Source organism: Manis pentadactyla, chromosome 8, assembly GCF_030020395.1.
Source record: "Manis pentadactyla isolate mManPen7 chromosome 8, mManPen7.hap1, whole genome shotgun sequence".
NCBI classification, from domain to species: Eukaryota; Metazoa; Chordata; class Mammalia; order Pholidota; family Manidae; genus Manis; species Manis pentadactyla.
Window position 1 is genome coordinate 104,836,752 of NC_080026.1, and position 18,785 is coordinate 104,855,536.

Here is an 18,785-nt window from a genome sequence, read left to right on the forward strand (position 1 = left end):
TGTTTATCGACATAACATATTAAAGTGCAATCATGTGCATTTTTTGGCCAGTTTGCACATTAAAACATGCTGTGAAAGTCCATAATAAATGCCAGTAGAAGCAGGGAGATATTTAATATTTTCTTTTTTCTGGGCTGGAAGCTTTTTTCCCCTCTCCTTGTAGAATTGCCTGGAATGGTTTTAAAATAGGGTCTTAAGTAGCATTTTCACCAATTTCTTAATTTTAAAACCACAATGAATATTAAAATCTGGGATACCCATATACTGACAAATAGGGTCATTAAAAATCCCTGATGCTTCTGTTTATATAAGGGGGAAAAAACTGCTCCGCTACATGCTCCTTTCTTCCGAATGTGCAATGCTGTGAAATTGCTCTTGAAATTTCTCTTTCTGGCAAATCATTTCACTCACACCTGACTGCACATTAGAATCACTCAAATATACTGATGTCTAGGTCCCTTTTCCTCTTGGAGGGTGAGGCCTGAGCCTGGGTACTATGGTATATATCCTGGGTAGCTGAGGGCAGAGGACACTAGCCTACAAAGTCATCTAACTTGATGAGTGCAAGATTCAAATTCTTTATCCTGATAAATTGGTTTGATTGTTGTTATTTTAATTGTCTTGAGTAGTTTGACTGAATTCACCCAAAACTTAAGACACCTGGAAGATAAAACTGGCATTATCTGACAATGAGCTTTGAAGCCTACCTTTGAGGCCAGTAATGGTTTCGTGTCTTCTATTTCAATAATGACCTCTCGGCAGGGTGGAGTAGACAGAAGGGAGGCTGCAAGACAGTTTAATCACCTAAGACAAGAGACTTAGAAAAATACAGAGAAGTGGTAAACATTCTACTCCCAGTTTAACAGTCACAGAGTGAATGGTAACATTTATTCCGGGATGAGACGTACTCCACGGAGAGGAGCACACCCGAATAGAGAAAATAACGCCAAAGTTAATCACTTCTCCCAAAATATGATACAATTCTAGACATTTTTAGGGCACTATATGGCCCCTTTTCTTTTGTCTTGGACAATTAGTCTAAGGCAGGGGTGGGGATGAGAGGTATGTCTACCCTTTATGGAAGAAGGCATCAGGCAGAAAGACATTCAACAGGAGGCTAGAACCCAGACAGAACACACTCAGCCAAGCTGGAAGAACTTCATGTTTAATCCACCTGGACAACTGACAATGGGACATAAGGGAGGGGAGGGAGGACATATCTTAGGCACCCACCATGTGCCAGGCAGTAGGCTAAACCCTTTACATGTGTTTTATCATTTAATCCTTCAATATGTACCATTATCCCCATTATAAAGATTAAACACAAACTGAGGCTAAAAGAAAGTAAATCACTTGCTTCTGATTAAATAATCAGTAGTAAGTGGAAGTAAGGAATCTAAGTCTGTCTGACCCCAAAGCTTGTGTTTTCACCATCATACCAGAGCCCAGAGCAGAGTAACCTCTCAATAATGTGAGAGAAATGATTGGGGGGATACTGGGGAGGCAGCAGAGACATTTACTAAGCATCTATGATACCCCCACTGCTCTGCTAGGTCATTTTATATGCATGTGGCACCTCCGTGGCTATCAACAGTTTCTCCAATTGCAAGACAGGCACCGCAGTGACTCCTGACAACTATAGCAAATGAGAACGTGACAGCCAGATGGGCAGGCACGTGGGAACACAACTGCACGCAAGGGCCTTCTATTATCATTTCTCCACTTTCCATCCTCGTGGAAACAAAGCCTTAGGGACAGGAGGAAAAAGCTACTCTGTGTGCTTCTAACATCATGCCAACCAAGTGCATCTCACAACTCTTACCCTATCATTCACTTTCAGAACATATCTGATCGATCTAAAATAATAGATTCTGGTCTTGGGAACATTATGCTCCCCCATACTTAAGTATGGACTCCTGAAGGATTTTCCTCTTCAGGGGCTCTCTGAAGCCTTGACCACACTTGTAATGAATTACACAGACTCACCAGGAGACCTCTGCTTCAGGCCCAGCAACCCCTGACCAGCAGGTGCAAACAGGCCCACACAAGCAGTCCTGGAAATTTTCAGGATTTGTACCTTCCTAATGATTTCACATATTTGGATCAACAAACTTTCTTTTATGAAAGCAGTAGGGAAAGCACCAGGACAATGGTTTCTCTCCATTTAGTAACCCCGAATAAAACAATGCCTTTAGTTACAATAATCCTTGTTATTAAATATGTTGCAATTTTAGGCACCGTCAATTCAGCACAAAATGCTTTGCATGGGAAATTTCTAAATAAACTCATGTAGGCTTTTTGCTCAAGTGTGACTGAGGATTTCATTTTTTTCCTCTTCTCTGAATCGGGGATATAGGATGCTCAAACCCGCAAAGCAAATGAGTTCCAGAGACTCTGCAAAATCAGTACCAAACCTTAATGAAGATTAAATAGAACTGGTTAGCAGCACAGCTATTTAAATAGAAGACATCTGTTTCAGTCTTGAGGCTACCAATGATCATCTCACTGAGCCTGTGCTGGTTTTCTAGTGGGTGTGAGGCCAGAATCCCTGGGATCTTGTTCACTGATGTGACCCAGTCCCCAGCCTCTAACACGGACCTTGGCACATGATAAGCTAAAAAACAAGGCATTACTGAACAGACAAGAGCAAAATGCTATTCATTCGTTATTATTTATTACAAAACTCTAAGGTCAGTGTTAGCTTCCGCTTTATCACTCACTCATTATGTGACCAAAGGCAAGTTACTTAAACTCAGCAGGTGTCATTTTTTCTCTGTGGGTAACAACAAAATAATCTCTTTCAACCTGCATCACAATGTTGTGAAACGTTAATGAGGTGGGACAACAGATGGAAAGCAATTTAAAATAAAATACTCCCTCCCTCAGTGCTCACTAGGGAGCCCCTGTATTTCTCATACTGGACTGCAAACACTCATTTCCTTGTCTGTCTTCTCTGCTGGACTACATGACAAGCTCATGGAGCACTAAACATCTCCTACAGAGAAGTTCTATTTCATCCAGGGACAGGTTACTTCAGAAGGCAATAGCTTGAGTGCTGGGTCCCTCCACAATGAGGTGAGGGCTCACATCTAGCCCTGCCACTTACCAACTATATTAGCTTGGGAAGCTATACAGGCCATTATAAATCAAACTGGTTCCTCATCTGCAAAATCTGGACAACGAATACTTCCTTTGAGAAGGTTTGTAAAGATTAAATCAGATTATGCATGGAAAGCCCCAAAATGATACTTATAGACTTGCACTTTACCTTTTAACTGCGGCACAATGTCCTCCTTTCCTGCATAAGGGTCACAGCGAAAGTGGTCCAGGTGGTTGATGGTGCACTGGCCCACAACAGGCTTCCGCCCAAACTGCCTGTGGTCAATGACCTTGATCACCAGCGGAGGCATATACAGTTCCTCCTTGGGCAAGAACTGGGGGTTGGAAAGGAGCCGTCACTTCTCTGTATAAGACCTGACAAGGGCAGCTTTGCCAATAACTCCCCCAGAGGGACCACCAGACCCTTTTTGCCCATTTGGTGTAGCCCATGGGACTCCCAGTAAGTTGTTCAGTAATTTAGTTCTAGGCAAGCAGCACAGTGCTTAAGAGCATGAGCTCTGAGCCAGTCTGCAGGATCAAACCCTGGCTCTGCCCCTAGACACTGCACAACTGGAGGCAAATTAGTAATGCGTGTTATCTCCTCAGTAATAATAGGCTCGTTCAATTCATATACATGTGAAGTGCTTAGAAATAGGACCTGAGGACCTGGCTCTGCTCTGTAACAGGAAGTAGACAACATTTAGTTCGAATTTAGAAGTGACTGAAATAAAACTGAATCTCCAAGGGAATTAACTGTGTCATGGGACTCTTTTAGCCCTGGAAGTTCAGTGCCCAAAAAGGATACTCATTAGTTTCTCCACATTCCTCCTAGTTCATCCACGTGGAATTTGGTGGCCTGGCTGATTGGGGAATCACGAGCTGGTCTTGGGGCCAGCCTGGGATGTGGTTCAGGTGAATTTCCATCTCTGGGCTTGCACAGGAATAGAAGCTGGGGCTGACTGAGTGGCTTTCCTTGTCTGTGGACTGAGACCAGATTCAAGTCTAGGATGTAAGAGGGGGAGGGCTTGGGGAGTGGGCAAGGATGGGTGAAGGGGCCCAGGGGCGATGACTCTGGGATTCTGGCTCAGAGCATTCATCGCAGTCCACAGCATGTAAGGGCAAGAGCATGGGCTCCCAACTGGGGCCACCCGACTGGGGCCACCCACTTGGTAGCTGGGTCCTTTGTGTAAATTACTTAACCTCTGAGTTTCCTCCAAAGTGGAGTTAAGAGAGGTGAAAACACCTGCTCTGCAAGTTAGGGTAAAGAGCAAACACAGGACGCATGACTGCAGCTAGCACCAGGCGTGCTGCCGCTGCCTGTCATGATCACTGCAGCACAGGCGTGACCTGACATTCACTATAGGACGTGGATAAGGTGTTTCCCTTCTCTCAGCCTCAGTTTCCTCATTTGTAAAAGGAGAAGTTAAGCCACATGGACCTAGAATTCAAGAGTGAGGTGTTGGAGACCCCAAATGACCAGGGGAAAGGCATGGGAAGGTTCTGGGCCTTCTACCCCATCAAACTGAGGAAATGCCTTTATTTTTATCTATTTTCTATTGCAGAGTAAAAAATAGATTTTTCTTCTTTAAAACATTACGGATTTAATTGCTTTGAAAATGGAAAGACTGGGTGACCTCTTTTTGCTCCAAAATACTGTGAGGTATACAGCAGAGGACCATGAACCAGCACTCATACTGTCGAATTTCTAGTAACCAGAGGGTAACTTTAGTGGAACAAAGTGGGTGCCATGCCAGGGGCACCTGGAGGTGGGGCACAGCCCCAGGCTGTCAGGACATGGCCCCATCACCGCAAATGAGTTCCCCCACAGCTGCCCTTCCCTAGCCAGCCAGCCCCTATCTAGAAGGTTCTGGTTCATGTATACCTGCAGGGGTGTGGCAGAGGGTTAAAATCCTGCCCTCAGGGGATTGACCAAGAGCCTGTAATTGGTAACTGAATAGATGGACAGCTTATTGGAGAAATACCTAAGAATTGCTCATAAATATCTCTGTGTTGCTGGGGATGTTTGAAGCTTTCAGAGTCTGTCACTAGAGTGTGAGAATTTAAGGGGGAAGTCACCAACAAGCTGAACACAAGTCAGGGTTTCCTATTTGTTGTCAGATTTTGGAAATATATACACTGTGTGACACACACACACATATATACACATATATATGTATTCATATTTGAAATAAAATTCAGCTACTCAGCACACGCAGGCTGCTCCAGAGTCTTGATACTGTACCACTTTCATGAAGAGAACAGAACTTGGGAAGTTGGGTGTCTTCTTAAGGTTTTTGATCACTACTGATTCTACCCTTTCCCCTCCACACTCCACAATGAGACTGGGCGATGTGATAGAAGCCATCTGGTAGTTTTTCATATTTCTTAAGCCCCAAGCTAGAATCTAAGAACATAAAATAAAGAGAAGGGAGGGAAATCCAATACATTAAAAATAATGTTCGAAAGGAAACATTTGTCCTTAATAACTGGTAAATTCTTTAAGGTTGACAGGTGCGGATTTGCCTAAAATCTCTGAGGCTGTTACCCTGAAAACCTGTGAGTCATGCAGGGGAAGCAGTTTGCTCCTTTCCTTCTGCCTGAGCTGCTAAAAAATAGAGCAGGTAAGAGTGTAGGAATCAAATCCTGGCTGTGCCACATAGTAAGTCTGAACCCTGCCTGGCAAGTTAGTAACCTCTCTGTATCTCATCTACAAACAGGACTGACAGTCTTATCTATCACAGGGTTATTTTGAGGATCAAGTGTAAACTTCTTAACACAGTGTCTGATACGGAAGCATTGAAAAATGATAGCTGTTGCTTAAAGCCAACTGCCTCAGTCTTTGAGAACTCAGTAAGACCACTTGAGGATGGAAATCTCCAGGTCACAGTCCCTCAACTGGACACACCTCAAGAGTCAGCCAGACACTGTACATCAAGCTACCTAATTCGCTCCATCCGCCTACAGCTGCTCCAACTGTCCAACAGGTCACCATTTCTATTTAATCCCTTCCCTCTCTCTGCCTCTGCCTCTGCTTGGGTCCCCTGCTCTCTGCACACACAGACACACTGTTCTGCATCCACCTTCCCTCTCCCAGTTATCCAGGTGACATGGGAAACTCAGAAATCAACAGGCCTCCAGTAAATGAGAACTTCAGAATCCCTTGGTAAAGTTGGAATTGACCTGCTCTTGTTGCTTCAACAAGCTGTCTATTTCCAAGCACATTTCAAATTTTTGGACCATTCTGTAGGAAGTTGAAGACAGCCAGAGAATATTCAGCAAGATTCCATTTCTTATGTGAAGGGTTCCAGTTCTGCAGCTACATCCATTTGATCTGATGAGTAACAGAGAGCGGCATACCTCAATAGCAGTGAGCTGAACCACAGGCCTGATCCCCTGGGGGACCATGTACAGATTTGGTGCCCTTTGTGATGGAAGAATGGGAAGGTTGGAGCCATCCTGTGAAACAAATATTCAAAGGTGAAGGATCCCTTTAGTTTAAGTAAACAGTGCTGAGTTATTAACAAGTGTTTTAAGCAGCTTCTCGGAGAGAATATATGAGTGAGAACTCAGCAAATACCTTGTGCCTCAGAATCAGCTCTGCAGTTACAAGAACATCCCCACAGGCCTTGTTTCCATTCATTACTCGGTACCAGAGAAGTTTGGGCGTGATGTCCATTTCTGAATTTAGTTTCACCAGAGGAGAGCACATGCTTCGTCCTAAAAACTCATCTTTGCCCTAGAAAAACAGGCCGTCCTTAAATTCCATAACGAGCATCCCTACCAATCATCATCATTTCCCATTTCTTAGGAATTCTACGTTACCTACCACTTGGTCATTGTCAAAAAGTTCGATGATAACTTTGGGTGGGTTCTGAAGAACCATTTGGGGTTCCCCATAGATCTCAATTTCATCAAATATAATTGTTTGGTCCCATGTGGGATTCAGAGTTGAGTGGATGATCTCAGTGGTTTTACTTCGATGCAGGAAGGAGACATGAGCATATGGATCTACAACAGAAAAAGAGAATAGCAGTGGGGCCATGGCTAAAGTCTAGCTCCCTGGGACCATGCATTTCAGCTGCTTGCTTTTCCTCCAGTTACACTGATCGTGGACTCTCACCACCCACCCGGGAGACGGAAGTTGCAGCAATCAGGATGTGCCAGGGGCAGGCTGGCCTGCTGATGGGGCCTGTCAGTGTAGCTGAAGCGTGATGAGAGCTGTCTCTCCGGAGTATGTCCCCACCAAGTTTCACTGGGCGCAGTCTTTCTTGGCACTGCACTCACCATTAGGAGTGCAACAAATTGGATAATAGATATGCCAACAAATAAGACAACACAGGAGACACGGGTACATTCCTAGAAATATACAACCTCCCAAGGCAGAACCATGAAGAAACAGAAAATCTGAACAGACCAGTAATGAGAAGGGAGACTGAATCAGTAACCAAAGACCTCCCAAAAAAAGAAAACCCAGGACCATGTATGATCAATTAATTTTCAACAAAGTCACCAAAGATACACAATAGAGAAAGAACAATCTCTTCAACAAAAGGTGTGGGGAAAACTGGACATCCACATGCAAAAGCATGAAACTGGACCCCTGTTTTATATACACACAATAACCAATTCAAAATAGATTAAAGACTTGAACATCAGACCTGAAACCATAAAACTCCTAGAAGAAAACATAGGTAGTAAGCTCCTGACATTGGTCTTGGCAATGACTTTCTAAAAATTTGACACCTAAAACAAAGGCATCAAAAGCAAAAACTAAACAAGTGGGACTGCATCAAACTAAAAAAGCTTCTGCACAGCAAAGGAAACAATAGCCATGGTATGAAAACAATCTATGTGTCCATAGATGGAAGAAGAGATACAGAGAATGTGGTATATATAATTTAGCCTTTAAAAAGAAGGAAAACCTGCCATTTGTGACACATGGATGAACCTGGAGAGCATTATGCTAAGTGAAATAAGCCAGACAGAGAAAGACAAATACTACATGGTATCCCCCTTACAAAAGAGTCAAACTCCTAGAAACAGTAGAAAGGTGGCTGCCAGGGGTTGGTGGGGGTAAGGGAAATGGGGAGAAATTAGTAAAAGGGTACAAATTTCAGCTATAAGATGAATAAGGTCTGAAGATATATTGTATAACATGGTGACTACAGTTGATAACACTGTATTGTATAGCTAAAATCTGTTAAAATAATAGAACTTTAATGTTCTCTCACACACACAAAGGTAAATATGTGAGGTGGTGGGTATGTTAATTAACGATGGGAATCCTTTCACAATGTATATGCATATCAAATCATCCCATTGTACCCTTTAAATATATTACAACTTTATTTGTCAATTATACCTCAATAAAGTTAAATAAAGATACGAAACAAAAGGAAGTAATCTGCTTCTCTTCTATGCTACATAATTTCACCAAAACTTGCAATTGCCTGGGAGATGACCTATTTGAGCAATAACTAATGTCTAACCTGAAGCTCTTGCATAAGCCAAAAGGGTGCTTGGTTTTCAGAAATGCAGCATTATACACTTTTGATGTGATGATATATATCTCAAACTGTGAGGAATATGTTTACAATTTTACACAACTCTAATCAAGAATTGTGATAAGATTCTGACTTCCGATGATTGAGTGCCCCCTGGTGGTAAGTATTCAATAATGTTTTCAAAAACCATTTTGGAGATGTATATTGTAGGAATACCCTTGAATCTGCTCTAATTTGTGAGAAAAGGAAACCGTTCACAATAGTTAATATTAGTACTTGGAACACACCTCAATTAGCGGGAGCATAGTAGAGCGTCAGGCAACTGCTTTAAGAGCTGTTTCTACAGGTCTTCCCTTCCTACAGAAGGCCCAGGGAAGGTCCTGAAGTGGCCATCTCCGTGGAGAGCCCACCTGTCCCTTGAAGAACTCATGGTCCCAGAAGCAACAGTACAAACACACAGGCAGCGGCTCCCCCTCTGCCCAGGCTTTCCCCTTCCCTTCTCGGGGCCTTCCCCTTAGAATCAGTCCAGAGGAACAAAACCAGCTGGGCTGTCCGTGTAAGGGGTGAGGAAGCCTCTTGGTTTTGCGTTGCTGGGAATTGGGGCAGCAGGCAGCAGAGGAGGTCAAAATGGACTCCACGCTGCCTCAAGCCTGATGCTGTAGGCAAATGGGTGAACGTGTGATCTTTTTGTCAAATTAAGAGAGCTACAAAAAAAGTAACAGACCGTAATTTACAAATGAACCAGAGAGCCCAAGGCATAGGTATACAACTCTATGTATAAACAGAGAGCAGAAACTGCTTTTCTTCTTGGCGCTTTTTATTACTTAATCCATTAATGATTGTGAGTATTAAACCATCATGTGTCTTTTTTGTATTTCTAGCACCCAGCACCTGTATTCAACATACTCAGTGATTATTTATCTAAACAACTGAGCAATTTATTTCATGCATATCAAACTAATCTCAATATGAAAAGGCTTTTGGCTGTGACTAGAAATAACTAAAAGCATCCACTGGACGAAACGTAGAATCAGTTTGTCTGCTACGTAATAATGTGTGAGATGGAGAATTTCTTTCCTTTACCTGAGAAGCTATCCTTGTCTAAAGCCATGAGGTTTCTGGCTTGATAGATATAGCAGCGCAGATGGTAAATGTAGACTCCTAAAAGGAACAGGATGGAGGTTATTTACGAGAAACATTACATTGTAAACTGCTCTTTTTCTGTAATATTTGGAGATTATATGTGTTTTGGATAAATGGGTCAGCCAAATCTGCTTCTCCACAGTAAAGTACACACATAATGGTGATGACATATCCCCCCCGAAGCAGTTCCATTCCTGAAGAATGAACCATATTTAAAAAATACTCTACTAAGCTCAGAGTAAGTGTGTCAGTGGGGAGAATGCTACTTACATGGCAAACCACCTGGATTTAGAGGACTGCTTGTCATTGCAGACTTTTAAAATGAAACTGGTGGGTCTCCAGGAGTTAAAGAAAGAGGGCTTTCTATACTATTCAAACCCAGATCTAGGAAACAGTTACCTGTTAGAACTTTCTTTGATATTTCAAAATCTTTATACACCTTATCATTACTACATTAATACATATTAAGTCTTCTGTCCCCCCACTCCCTCAATCCAAGACATAGCAGAGCATTTTGATTCAGTTTACAGATCCTGGTGCCAGATGACTTTAATTAAAATCTTGTCTCTAGTGCTTACAAGCTGTATGACCTTGGGAAAGTGAACCTTTCTACACCTCAGTTTCCTCACCTGTGAAATGGGGACTATGACAGCACCTACCTTCTAGAGCTGTTGTGAGGATTAAACAAGTGAATACATGTACACTGCCTGGCATACATGAAGACTTATATAAGCATTTTTATTATTGTAACAAATTATAATATTATATGTACTTTTATATATTATATAAATAAATTTATATACTTACATAAAATATAATTGTAATAAAGTATTATTATTGTAGAGCAGCTTTGCCTCAGCCAAAAATTCCTGAAGATTATCACTGAAACCAACTTTACTTCACTTTTTGAAACTCTTTTTCTAATTAAAATAATCTTTTTTTGGTTTCAGAGGCAGAGTAAGTAGATATAAGATAGACTATGTTAAAGTCAATGATTTTACCACCTTCCACCCCAAATATGATTTCTCAAGCTATTTTACGACATCTTCTTCATCCAAGATGTCTTATGTGCACAAAGTCACATGGGCACAAAGAGGTTTTTTAAATTATATTTGGTGATTTGAAGAGTTTTCTCAAGATAAAAGTCATAGAATGGAATGCATGAATACATGTTCAAAACTTACTGTCAAAATTACAGGACACAATGGGGGTGTTCGCCCCGAACACGGTGGTGGCACTGTGCTTCTGCTTCTCCTTGCTCTTCTCATCCCCATCCTCAGTGGTGTCTGCACCCTACAGAGGCAGAAAAACCCATTACAATGCCGAGAAACAAAGAGGCAAGGATCAGAAACAAACGGAATGGTGGCTTTAAGAGACTTTTCTTATCCAATCACTCCATTTTTAAAGATGAAAAAGCTCAGCACAGCAAGTGACTTCCCAAGGTCACTTAGCCAGAAAGCACCAGAGCAGGAAGTTGAAGCCAGTCTTTCTGCCTCCAGTCCAGGTTTACCAAACCCTGATGCTGAAAATTAAAAAAAGGAAACATATAAAGGATAAATAAGGCGATTAAAAGGATGGGAGGAGGAAGACAAAGAGCAGTGGAAGAACACAGCAGGGTCAGCATGCAGAAATACAAACATAAGTTGTGTTTGGAAATGGTTCCTGATTGCCGCACTATTTTACATGAACCATCACCATTACCTTATTCGTTCCTTCCACCTTTCTGCTTTTTCCCTCCCTGCCTTCCTAATTGTGCTTCCATATGAATTGTTCTCTACTTCTGTGAGCATCCTTCTGTTTCCCTCCACCTCACATCCATATATTTAACTTTCTTGGCTTGTTGAAAACAGTTGTAGTATCCAAGGTATGATCCAAAGAACCTGTGTGTGGGATATTAACAGATGTTACATGAACCAAGGGTTTTGGGACAGATATATTGGAAAATGCTAGGTAAAATGATGTTAAATGTGAACTCTTAAACAGGTGTGTCTGCAGTAGGCCTTCTTAGAACCTTTCACATGTCAAGAATCTATTCATTCAACAGGAATTATTGAGCACCTAAGATGTGTTGCTTTCTCCCAAATTATTTGCAGTCTTGCAGGACTGGAGAGACCATTACAGGACTCTTGGATACAGTGGTGTATCCAACACTCACATTTTCCTTGTATCAATATTGTTTGATCCTTGGCTACTTACAAGGGCACCTTCAAGTTTAAAGATGGCGGCTGCACCATGTGTTTCTGAAGGAGCCATTTTTCTCCTCCAACGTCTGCGGCGGAAGGTGTCTGAACTACGCTGTGTCCAGTGAAATTTCCAGCCAATTAGAGAAGCATATTCCCAGCCCTCCCGGTCTTCAAATTCTTCCATGGCCTAAAACAGAAGTAAAACTTTGATAATGAAAATGATAATGGTAGTGGTAATAATAATATTACTTATATTGATAAAGCAAGTTATTTGGTCAATCAGCAAATAAGTATGTATTATAAAACTATTCTCTGCCTAGCACTGTGCTAGGAGCAAATGACACAACAAAGAACAAACAGACACGCTCCCTGCCCTTGTAGAGCTGATGGACTGTGGGAACACAGAGCAATAACCAGGCAGTTAGAGTGTTACAATCAGGGGGGCCACCTTATTCAGACTTGGGCTGGTGCAAGGCAAATGGATTCTTTCTCAAATTGCTTTTTATTTTCTCACTTCGTTAGCTCATAAGAACACTGCTATTGTGCTATAGTTGGGAAAACATTATTACCTCCACTTTAAATATAGAGAACAATGACATCACCTTCCCCAGGGTTTAGATGTCCCATCTAAGATAATAACAGTCATAACTAATTAAAGGCTAGATCAGGGGGTATTACTTCTGTAAAAATTATTAAGCAGAATCAATTTTATTTAAAAAACTATTTATATATAAATGATCTTAGTTGTTCATGTTTCATTCAATTCATTCAACAAATACAAGGGCCTCCTATGTGGCAAGGACTGTGTTAGGAGCTGAGAAAGCGCTGAAGAACAAGACGGACAGGATCCTTGTCTTTTTAGTGGTGGAAATGCTATGCAAATATCTTAAAAGTATGACTAGGTTTAATAAATGTAAAATAATACTGAATAATACTTATGATCTCAGCAGTAAGAGTTCCTTGTAGGTTATTATCATTCTAGGGGCTATTTTTTCAACTTCGAGTAAACATAAAATCCAGGTCAAGCATAATCTTGTTAATTGACCTGTAGTGTTGATAGCGGCACTGAAATATTTCATGTATTCAGGAGTGAGACAGGTCAGGGAATATAATCGACGTCTCTAAAATGCTCTTTGGTGGAACTGAGCCAGCTTTCCATTCTTCTGACTGGTGGCTCAGTGTTCTTTCCACTTCGTATTGGTACTCTCACACGGAAGGAGAAAGTGCCTCTAGAAACTTCTTACCCCATCAGAACAGGGATAACTGAATAACAAACAAACATTGATCAGCTCATTTGTTCTACTCCATTATTTATTAGGAATAACTTCCTGACCTTGCAAGAAGGTCACAAAGATGACTCGGTTCCATCTTTGTGCCCAAGAAGTTCACTATCTAATGAAAACTAACTGCACTGCACCGCACCTACTACAAGTCAGGCACCTTGCGGAATGGAAGGAGATCCGGTCTGGGATTAGCTTAGCGTGGGTTTACACAAGCTCTATCACTTACTAGACACGTGGCTTAGAGCAAGTCTATTTAACCTCTGTAAGGTTATCTGGAAAACGAGGATGAAGTGCAGACCTTGTGGACTGTAGATAACGCATATTCAGTACCTAACATTATAGAAGGCACACAAAACATGTCACTCATTCTTATGAGTATTATTGTTCCAGTTAACTTATTATTATCAGCCCATGTAAGCCTTAAATAAGTGCCCTAATTAAAAACTTGGTATTATTTGCATTTTACAGATGAGAAAGGAAATGAAGCTGGGATTTGAATCCCTGTACATCAGAGTCCAAGTCCTGCATTACTGCTGTCCCTACAGCATGCTGTCAGAATAGTTTGTTTCTGTTCCTGCCTCCACAGTGGTTCTCACAGTATAGGGGCTGCACAATCACCTGGAGGGCTTGCTGGAACACCAAGTGCTGGGCCACCCGCAGAGCTCCTGAGTTAGTAGGTCTGGGGCGCTTCTGACTCCGAGGGGGCTGCTATTCCTGCCCGGATTTGTGGGGGGCACATTTTGAGAACCCTTGAGCAGGGCATTGGCCCTTGACTGGCAAATGGTTTGTGTAGAAATAGCCGAGTCCTCTGGAATTCTGTGTGGTCCAGAGGGCAGAGCCCCCAGCCTAGCTCACTCCCATTGCTCCTCTTACCCTTGCAGTACTTGCAGCGGTTTGTGTTAAGTCTTTCTTGCGTTTTCGGACCAGCCTTCGCCTTCTATGCGTGTGATACATTTTCTCTGCAGCAACCCAGGATTTGGGCTTATTATCAGGAGGAATGGTAATCCCATACTCCCAGCCTGAAACAGAGTTTGCAAACGGTTATCCACAAGAGATGCACTTGCCAGATGGCCAAAATAAACTTTTAGGAAACATTCAGTCACTCTGTCTGCCCCCAAACATTCTCTCCTGTCATGACTGAATGCCACTACTCTTTCCACTTTGCTGCAATTCAGCCAAGCTGAATACAGCTGTATCCCCTGGATTCCTCTTCAGAAAGCTTCCTTTGGGGCCATGGGGTCCTCCTCTATTTTTATACCTCCAGTCATTCATGGTAATTAAATGCATCTAAGAATAAAACACAGTATAAGAGGCAAATGAGGACAGTGGTGAAGGGTGTGGTGTGGCCTGTATAGTCACCCAGCCTGGGTTTAAATCCCATCACCACCATTTGCTGGCTGTTCACTAAAAGAGATTCTTGCAAATTAGTATACCTGCCTATAGCCCACTTTCCCCAGCATAAAGGTAACCGTACCTTTTTAAAAAGAAGTAATCAAAGTAATGCATGCATATCACTAAGACTATGCTTAGCCCATGATTCATGCTCCATCAATGCTAATTATTACTACAAGGCCCAGTGTGGACATCAAGATCAGCAAGGAATTTATAACCTCACTGAAATCTTATGCATCAATGCTCATTCTTACCATGTACTACTTCCTCTTATAAGAAAACAAAATCAAATTTTCTCTTTTGAGAATTCTGAACATTACTGTTCACTGAACTTTAGATTACTGTTCATAGAAAAGGATAAACACCATTAATAGAAGCTATGTCAATAATCTGCGCTATTGCTGAATAGGATGACTTCTAAGGCATTTTACAGTTTCTAAGCCAAGGGGGCCCTGAGGATGATGTTCCCAGGGAAGTTATGAGTGTGATTAGAATAGAAGAAATCTAAGCTCCATTCTCCTCCCAAATTCTCATCCTGATCCCTGGCATCTCAAAGTCCCTTGTTATCAAGCATTTTTCACTCTCAACAGCCCCCATCCTGCACTTGACTGTCCTTCAGATCTTGTATCTGAATAGTCATAGGTAACACCACATGACCTGGTTGTCCTAGACCAGCAGGGGTAAGGCTCCTTCCTCCCAAGGAGATTCTCTCTGGTTACCCAAGGCCTTGCTGCAGAGACCCTGTGGGTTAAGAGATCTAGAATGTTACCTCTCTCATCCACTGCACGATTTATGTCATATACCCATGCATCATCTTCCCATTCCCAACCTGGAGGGCAAGTGAGCTCGCTGGGTGATGCTGCTTTATCACCATTCTTAAAAAAAAAAAAAAGCAGAAGAGAAGTAAGCCATAGTGTCAAATAAGCTGCAGGGTGGGACTCACTCTTAATGATAGTATTCACACACTAACTTGGATACCATCTTAGAGGTCAACCTGACTTAGAAAAAAATCTCCAATCTGTATTTAGGTATAGTTGCAAAAATTAGTTTTTAGAATATATTCTATTTTATGCTATTATGGAGTATGTTAGGTTGAAAGGGGAAATGGTTTTTATAGGTCAAAAATGGATAAATATCAGCAATTTCATATGGTTTAACTTAGTATTATGAAATGGTGCAACTCTTTTTATGAGGAGTTGTATTGCGAAGAAGCCATCAGAGATGGCTAAAGTGTGAAAAACACGTTTCCAAGTACAGGGAAATGTTACTGCAAGTTCTAGATGCTCATGTAAGACTGAGCAAAGTTTGTGTTAAATATTGTTGACACATTCTGCATTAAAACAGTCATCAAAAAAAGTTCACAGTACAGGAAATAAAGGTGGTCCATAAACATGAAGGAAAACTCAGCTTCAGTTTAAATTAAGAGTGTGAAGATTGAAATAACAACGGGATACCATTTATTCAGGATTTAACAAAGCTATTGAAGTGGGATGATGAGTGTTTGGGAAGACAGCCCTCTAATACGCTGTGGTTCGAAATATAAATGTATTCAACCTATTTGAAAGCCATTTGGCAATACTTATCAAAATTTATATGAACTGAAACCTTGGCCAAGCCGTTCCAGGGATCTCTCCTATAGATAAACCTCCACAAGTGAGTAAAAACGGAACTATTAAGGATGTTCACTGTCACATAGCTTATAAAAACCAAAGACTGGGAAAAACTTAAATGCCTACAAGGCGAGGATTATGTAAATAAATTATAGTGGGTGCATATAATAAAATGCTGGGCAGGCTTTTTTTTTTTAAAGTTTACAGATCTAGAAGTATTGGTATCAAAAGACATCCATGATACATTGTTACGTGAAAAAATAAGTTGCTGAATTGTGCATACAACACAATTCTACTTAGGTAGGGCAAAAAAGAAGTCACATATTTGAATATGAACAGAAAAGTGCCATCAATAGTTATCATTGCAGGGGGTGGGGTGGAGCATAAGTCAGGGAGCAGAATTACTTTTCATTTCCTTTTGCGCCGTTTGAGTATTTTAGAAATATAAGCATTCAATTTGTTATGATTTTAAAACCAGTTGAATAGTAAATAAATATTTACATGAAAAAAATCACACAACTCAGAGTTGACCATGTTCTAACATCTAGTTAAACAGGCCCAATGTCTTTCCTACAGAAAATAATTACAGCTGCATTGATGTGCCTTAAGTTATAAATGGAAGGCTGTTTAGAACAGGAGATGGAGCAGAAGAGAAGGGGAGGCCGGGCCTTGTGGTCAGTGGAGTCACGGATCACGGCTCCAAACTGGTAAGGCGTGACGCTTCATCTTGAGGCAGCTCACCGCGTCCGTGTAGGTGTCCTCGGCTGACTTCCACTCGCCCCCGGGGTAGCGACTCTCGTTCTGATACACTTCATCCGTGAACTCTGTGTGACCTGCGTCCGCCTCGGTCAGCAAGCTGCGGGCAAGGCTCGCGTTACCAAAGGAGAGAGGGTAACAGGGCCCCAGCTGCCGCCCAGAGTGGGGGACATACACACCCCAGGGCTGGCACCAGTTCCCTCCCGGCTCTACCCCTGTGGGGTCTCCACTCCAAACTCCCCTTGGTACTAACAGCTTTTGACTTGCTCTGAAGAAGGCGCTGCTGGAACAATGAGCTTGAATTACAGAGAACGCCTCAAATTAGCACGGTTGCTCCCCAGTCATCAGAGTGGGGACTGGGGAAACCGTGCAGGGGCACATTATTAGAGAGACCTCGGGTTCCGTATTTCTGTTTCAGTTCAGGGTCGTTCAGCTTTTTCCCAGCAAAACTCTTGGCTAACAGTTCAAAAGAACAGAGTTGTCTCTCCTCCTTCCCCCTATGTTTAGAAATGGAGGGGAGACAGTCTCATGAGATCAAGTGAGGAAATGTTTACTTGTGGTTCCCTTGGTTTATGTAACAGAGACTGAAGGGAGGAGTTAATTTTCTGGATAGTTCCTAGGTAGGCAGCCAAACCAGGTCATTTAAGACTCCAAACTCCATTTGGACACTTGGATATCCATACTGACTCTCTGCCATGCCAATTTTTCTCTCAGATTTGGAATTACTTTTGACAAGCCACAGAGGAAAGCCCAGACTGTCCAACTTTGACTGAAGTCTTCTGCCAGGCAACCTCTCCAATGAGGGTTCCTTCCCCTTTACTGTCTCTACATCTTTTCCCTGCTGTATCCTCCCCTAGGATCAAGCACTGGAAAGGAGTCAGAAAGCAAATAGTGCCACCATTTGTATAAATTTGGTTTGTCTGTCACTTCTCTGGGCCCCAGAGAAGACCTGGCAGCCACCTCTGGGGTCCCCTCCAGCCTTGACATGCTCTAACTTTCTGCTTTTCCAATCACAATGCCCCCTGCCTTTCCCTGTCCTAACTAACCTTCCTTCCTTCTGTCCAACTCAAACCCCATTTCCCTTCTCATTGGCAAGCCCAACTCCATCCAAAGCAAACTCTCATGGGCTCGGAGCAATCATGGGCAAACACTGGGTCTTAACAGACCAGACCCAGGCACTCATTTTCCTCCTTCCCCGATGCCTATGTGATTGCAGGAAACAAATGTGGACAGAGAGAGCAAACTCTAGTTTGAAGCCTTAAAATTCGACTTCACAGACTTGTTTCCTCCAAGCTCAAGTCCACTGTCCTGGAATGGAGCGAAGAGAGAGGTCTGGTTCCGATGCTTTCGGCAAATACTCAGAAGCCAGGCTCTGGTTCCCCCTCAACTGCAGAGGAAACACGCTTGCCTCCTCTACTGTTTCCTTTTTTTCCTTTCTTTTTTAATAACAGCTTTGAGATGTAATTTACATACCATACAATTCACCCACCTGAAGCACAGCCTCTCCTGTTTCTTACAGACATCCCAGCCTAATAATAGCTAAGTCCTGGTTTTGGCACCCAGGCTAGACTTGTGCTTACAACCTATATAACTTGGACAAGTTAATTAATCTCTCTAGGTCTCAATTTCCTCACCTGTAAAGCAGAGACAATGCTATTATTTGTTGGGGGACAATTCCCGATGAGTTCTGGCATTTCTGCACAAAGGCCCCATAACCTTGTTAGACTGTCTTTTCAAGATGTTCTCCTGGGCAATAACCTTGGAGGATAGAGACAGTATCTCTCTCCTAAGCAGAAGGCAAGCACCTTGCTACCT

General features: G+C 42.2%; 1 protein-coding gene across 5 annotated transcripts in view; it reads right to left on the minus strand.

Annotated features, from left to right (window-relative positions):
• Positions 1-18,785, minus strand: part of MYOF (myoferlin) — a 159,909-nt gene that overhangs the window by 30,824 nt on the left and 110,300 nt on the right. For all 5 annotated transcript variants that reach the window (XR_005023687.2, XM_036880108.2, XM_036880107.2 and 2 more), the window contains 12 exons: positions 16,956-17,070; positions 15,374-15,479; positions 14,086-14,231; positions 11,943-12,116; positions 10,931-11,039; positions 9,687-9,764; positions 6,926-7,107; positions 6,677-6,835; positions 6,457-6,555; positions 5,342-5,503; positions 3,269-3,434; positions 708-784 (listed from right to left, as the gene is read on the minus strand). Coding sequence is in view for 4 of the 5 variants with exons in the window: in XM_036880108.2 (XP_036736003.2) it covers positions 708-784; positions 3,269-3,434; positions 5,342-5,503; positions 6,457-6,555; positions 6,677-6,835; positions 6,926-7,107; positions 9,687-9,764; positions 10,931-11,039; positions 11,943-12,116; positions 14,086-14,231; positions 15,374-15,479; positions 16,956-17,070 (1,573 nt within the window). In the remaining variant the exon portion in view is untranslated. The remainder of the gene's footprint in view (positions 1-707; positions 785-3,268; positions 3,435-5,341; positions 5,504-6,456; positions 6,556-6,676; positions 6,836-6,925; positions 7,108-9,686; positions 9,765-10,930; positions 11,040-11,942; positions 12,117-14,085; positions 14,232-15,373; positions 15,480-16,955; positions 17,071-18,785) is intronic.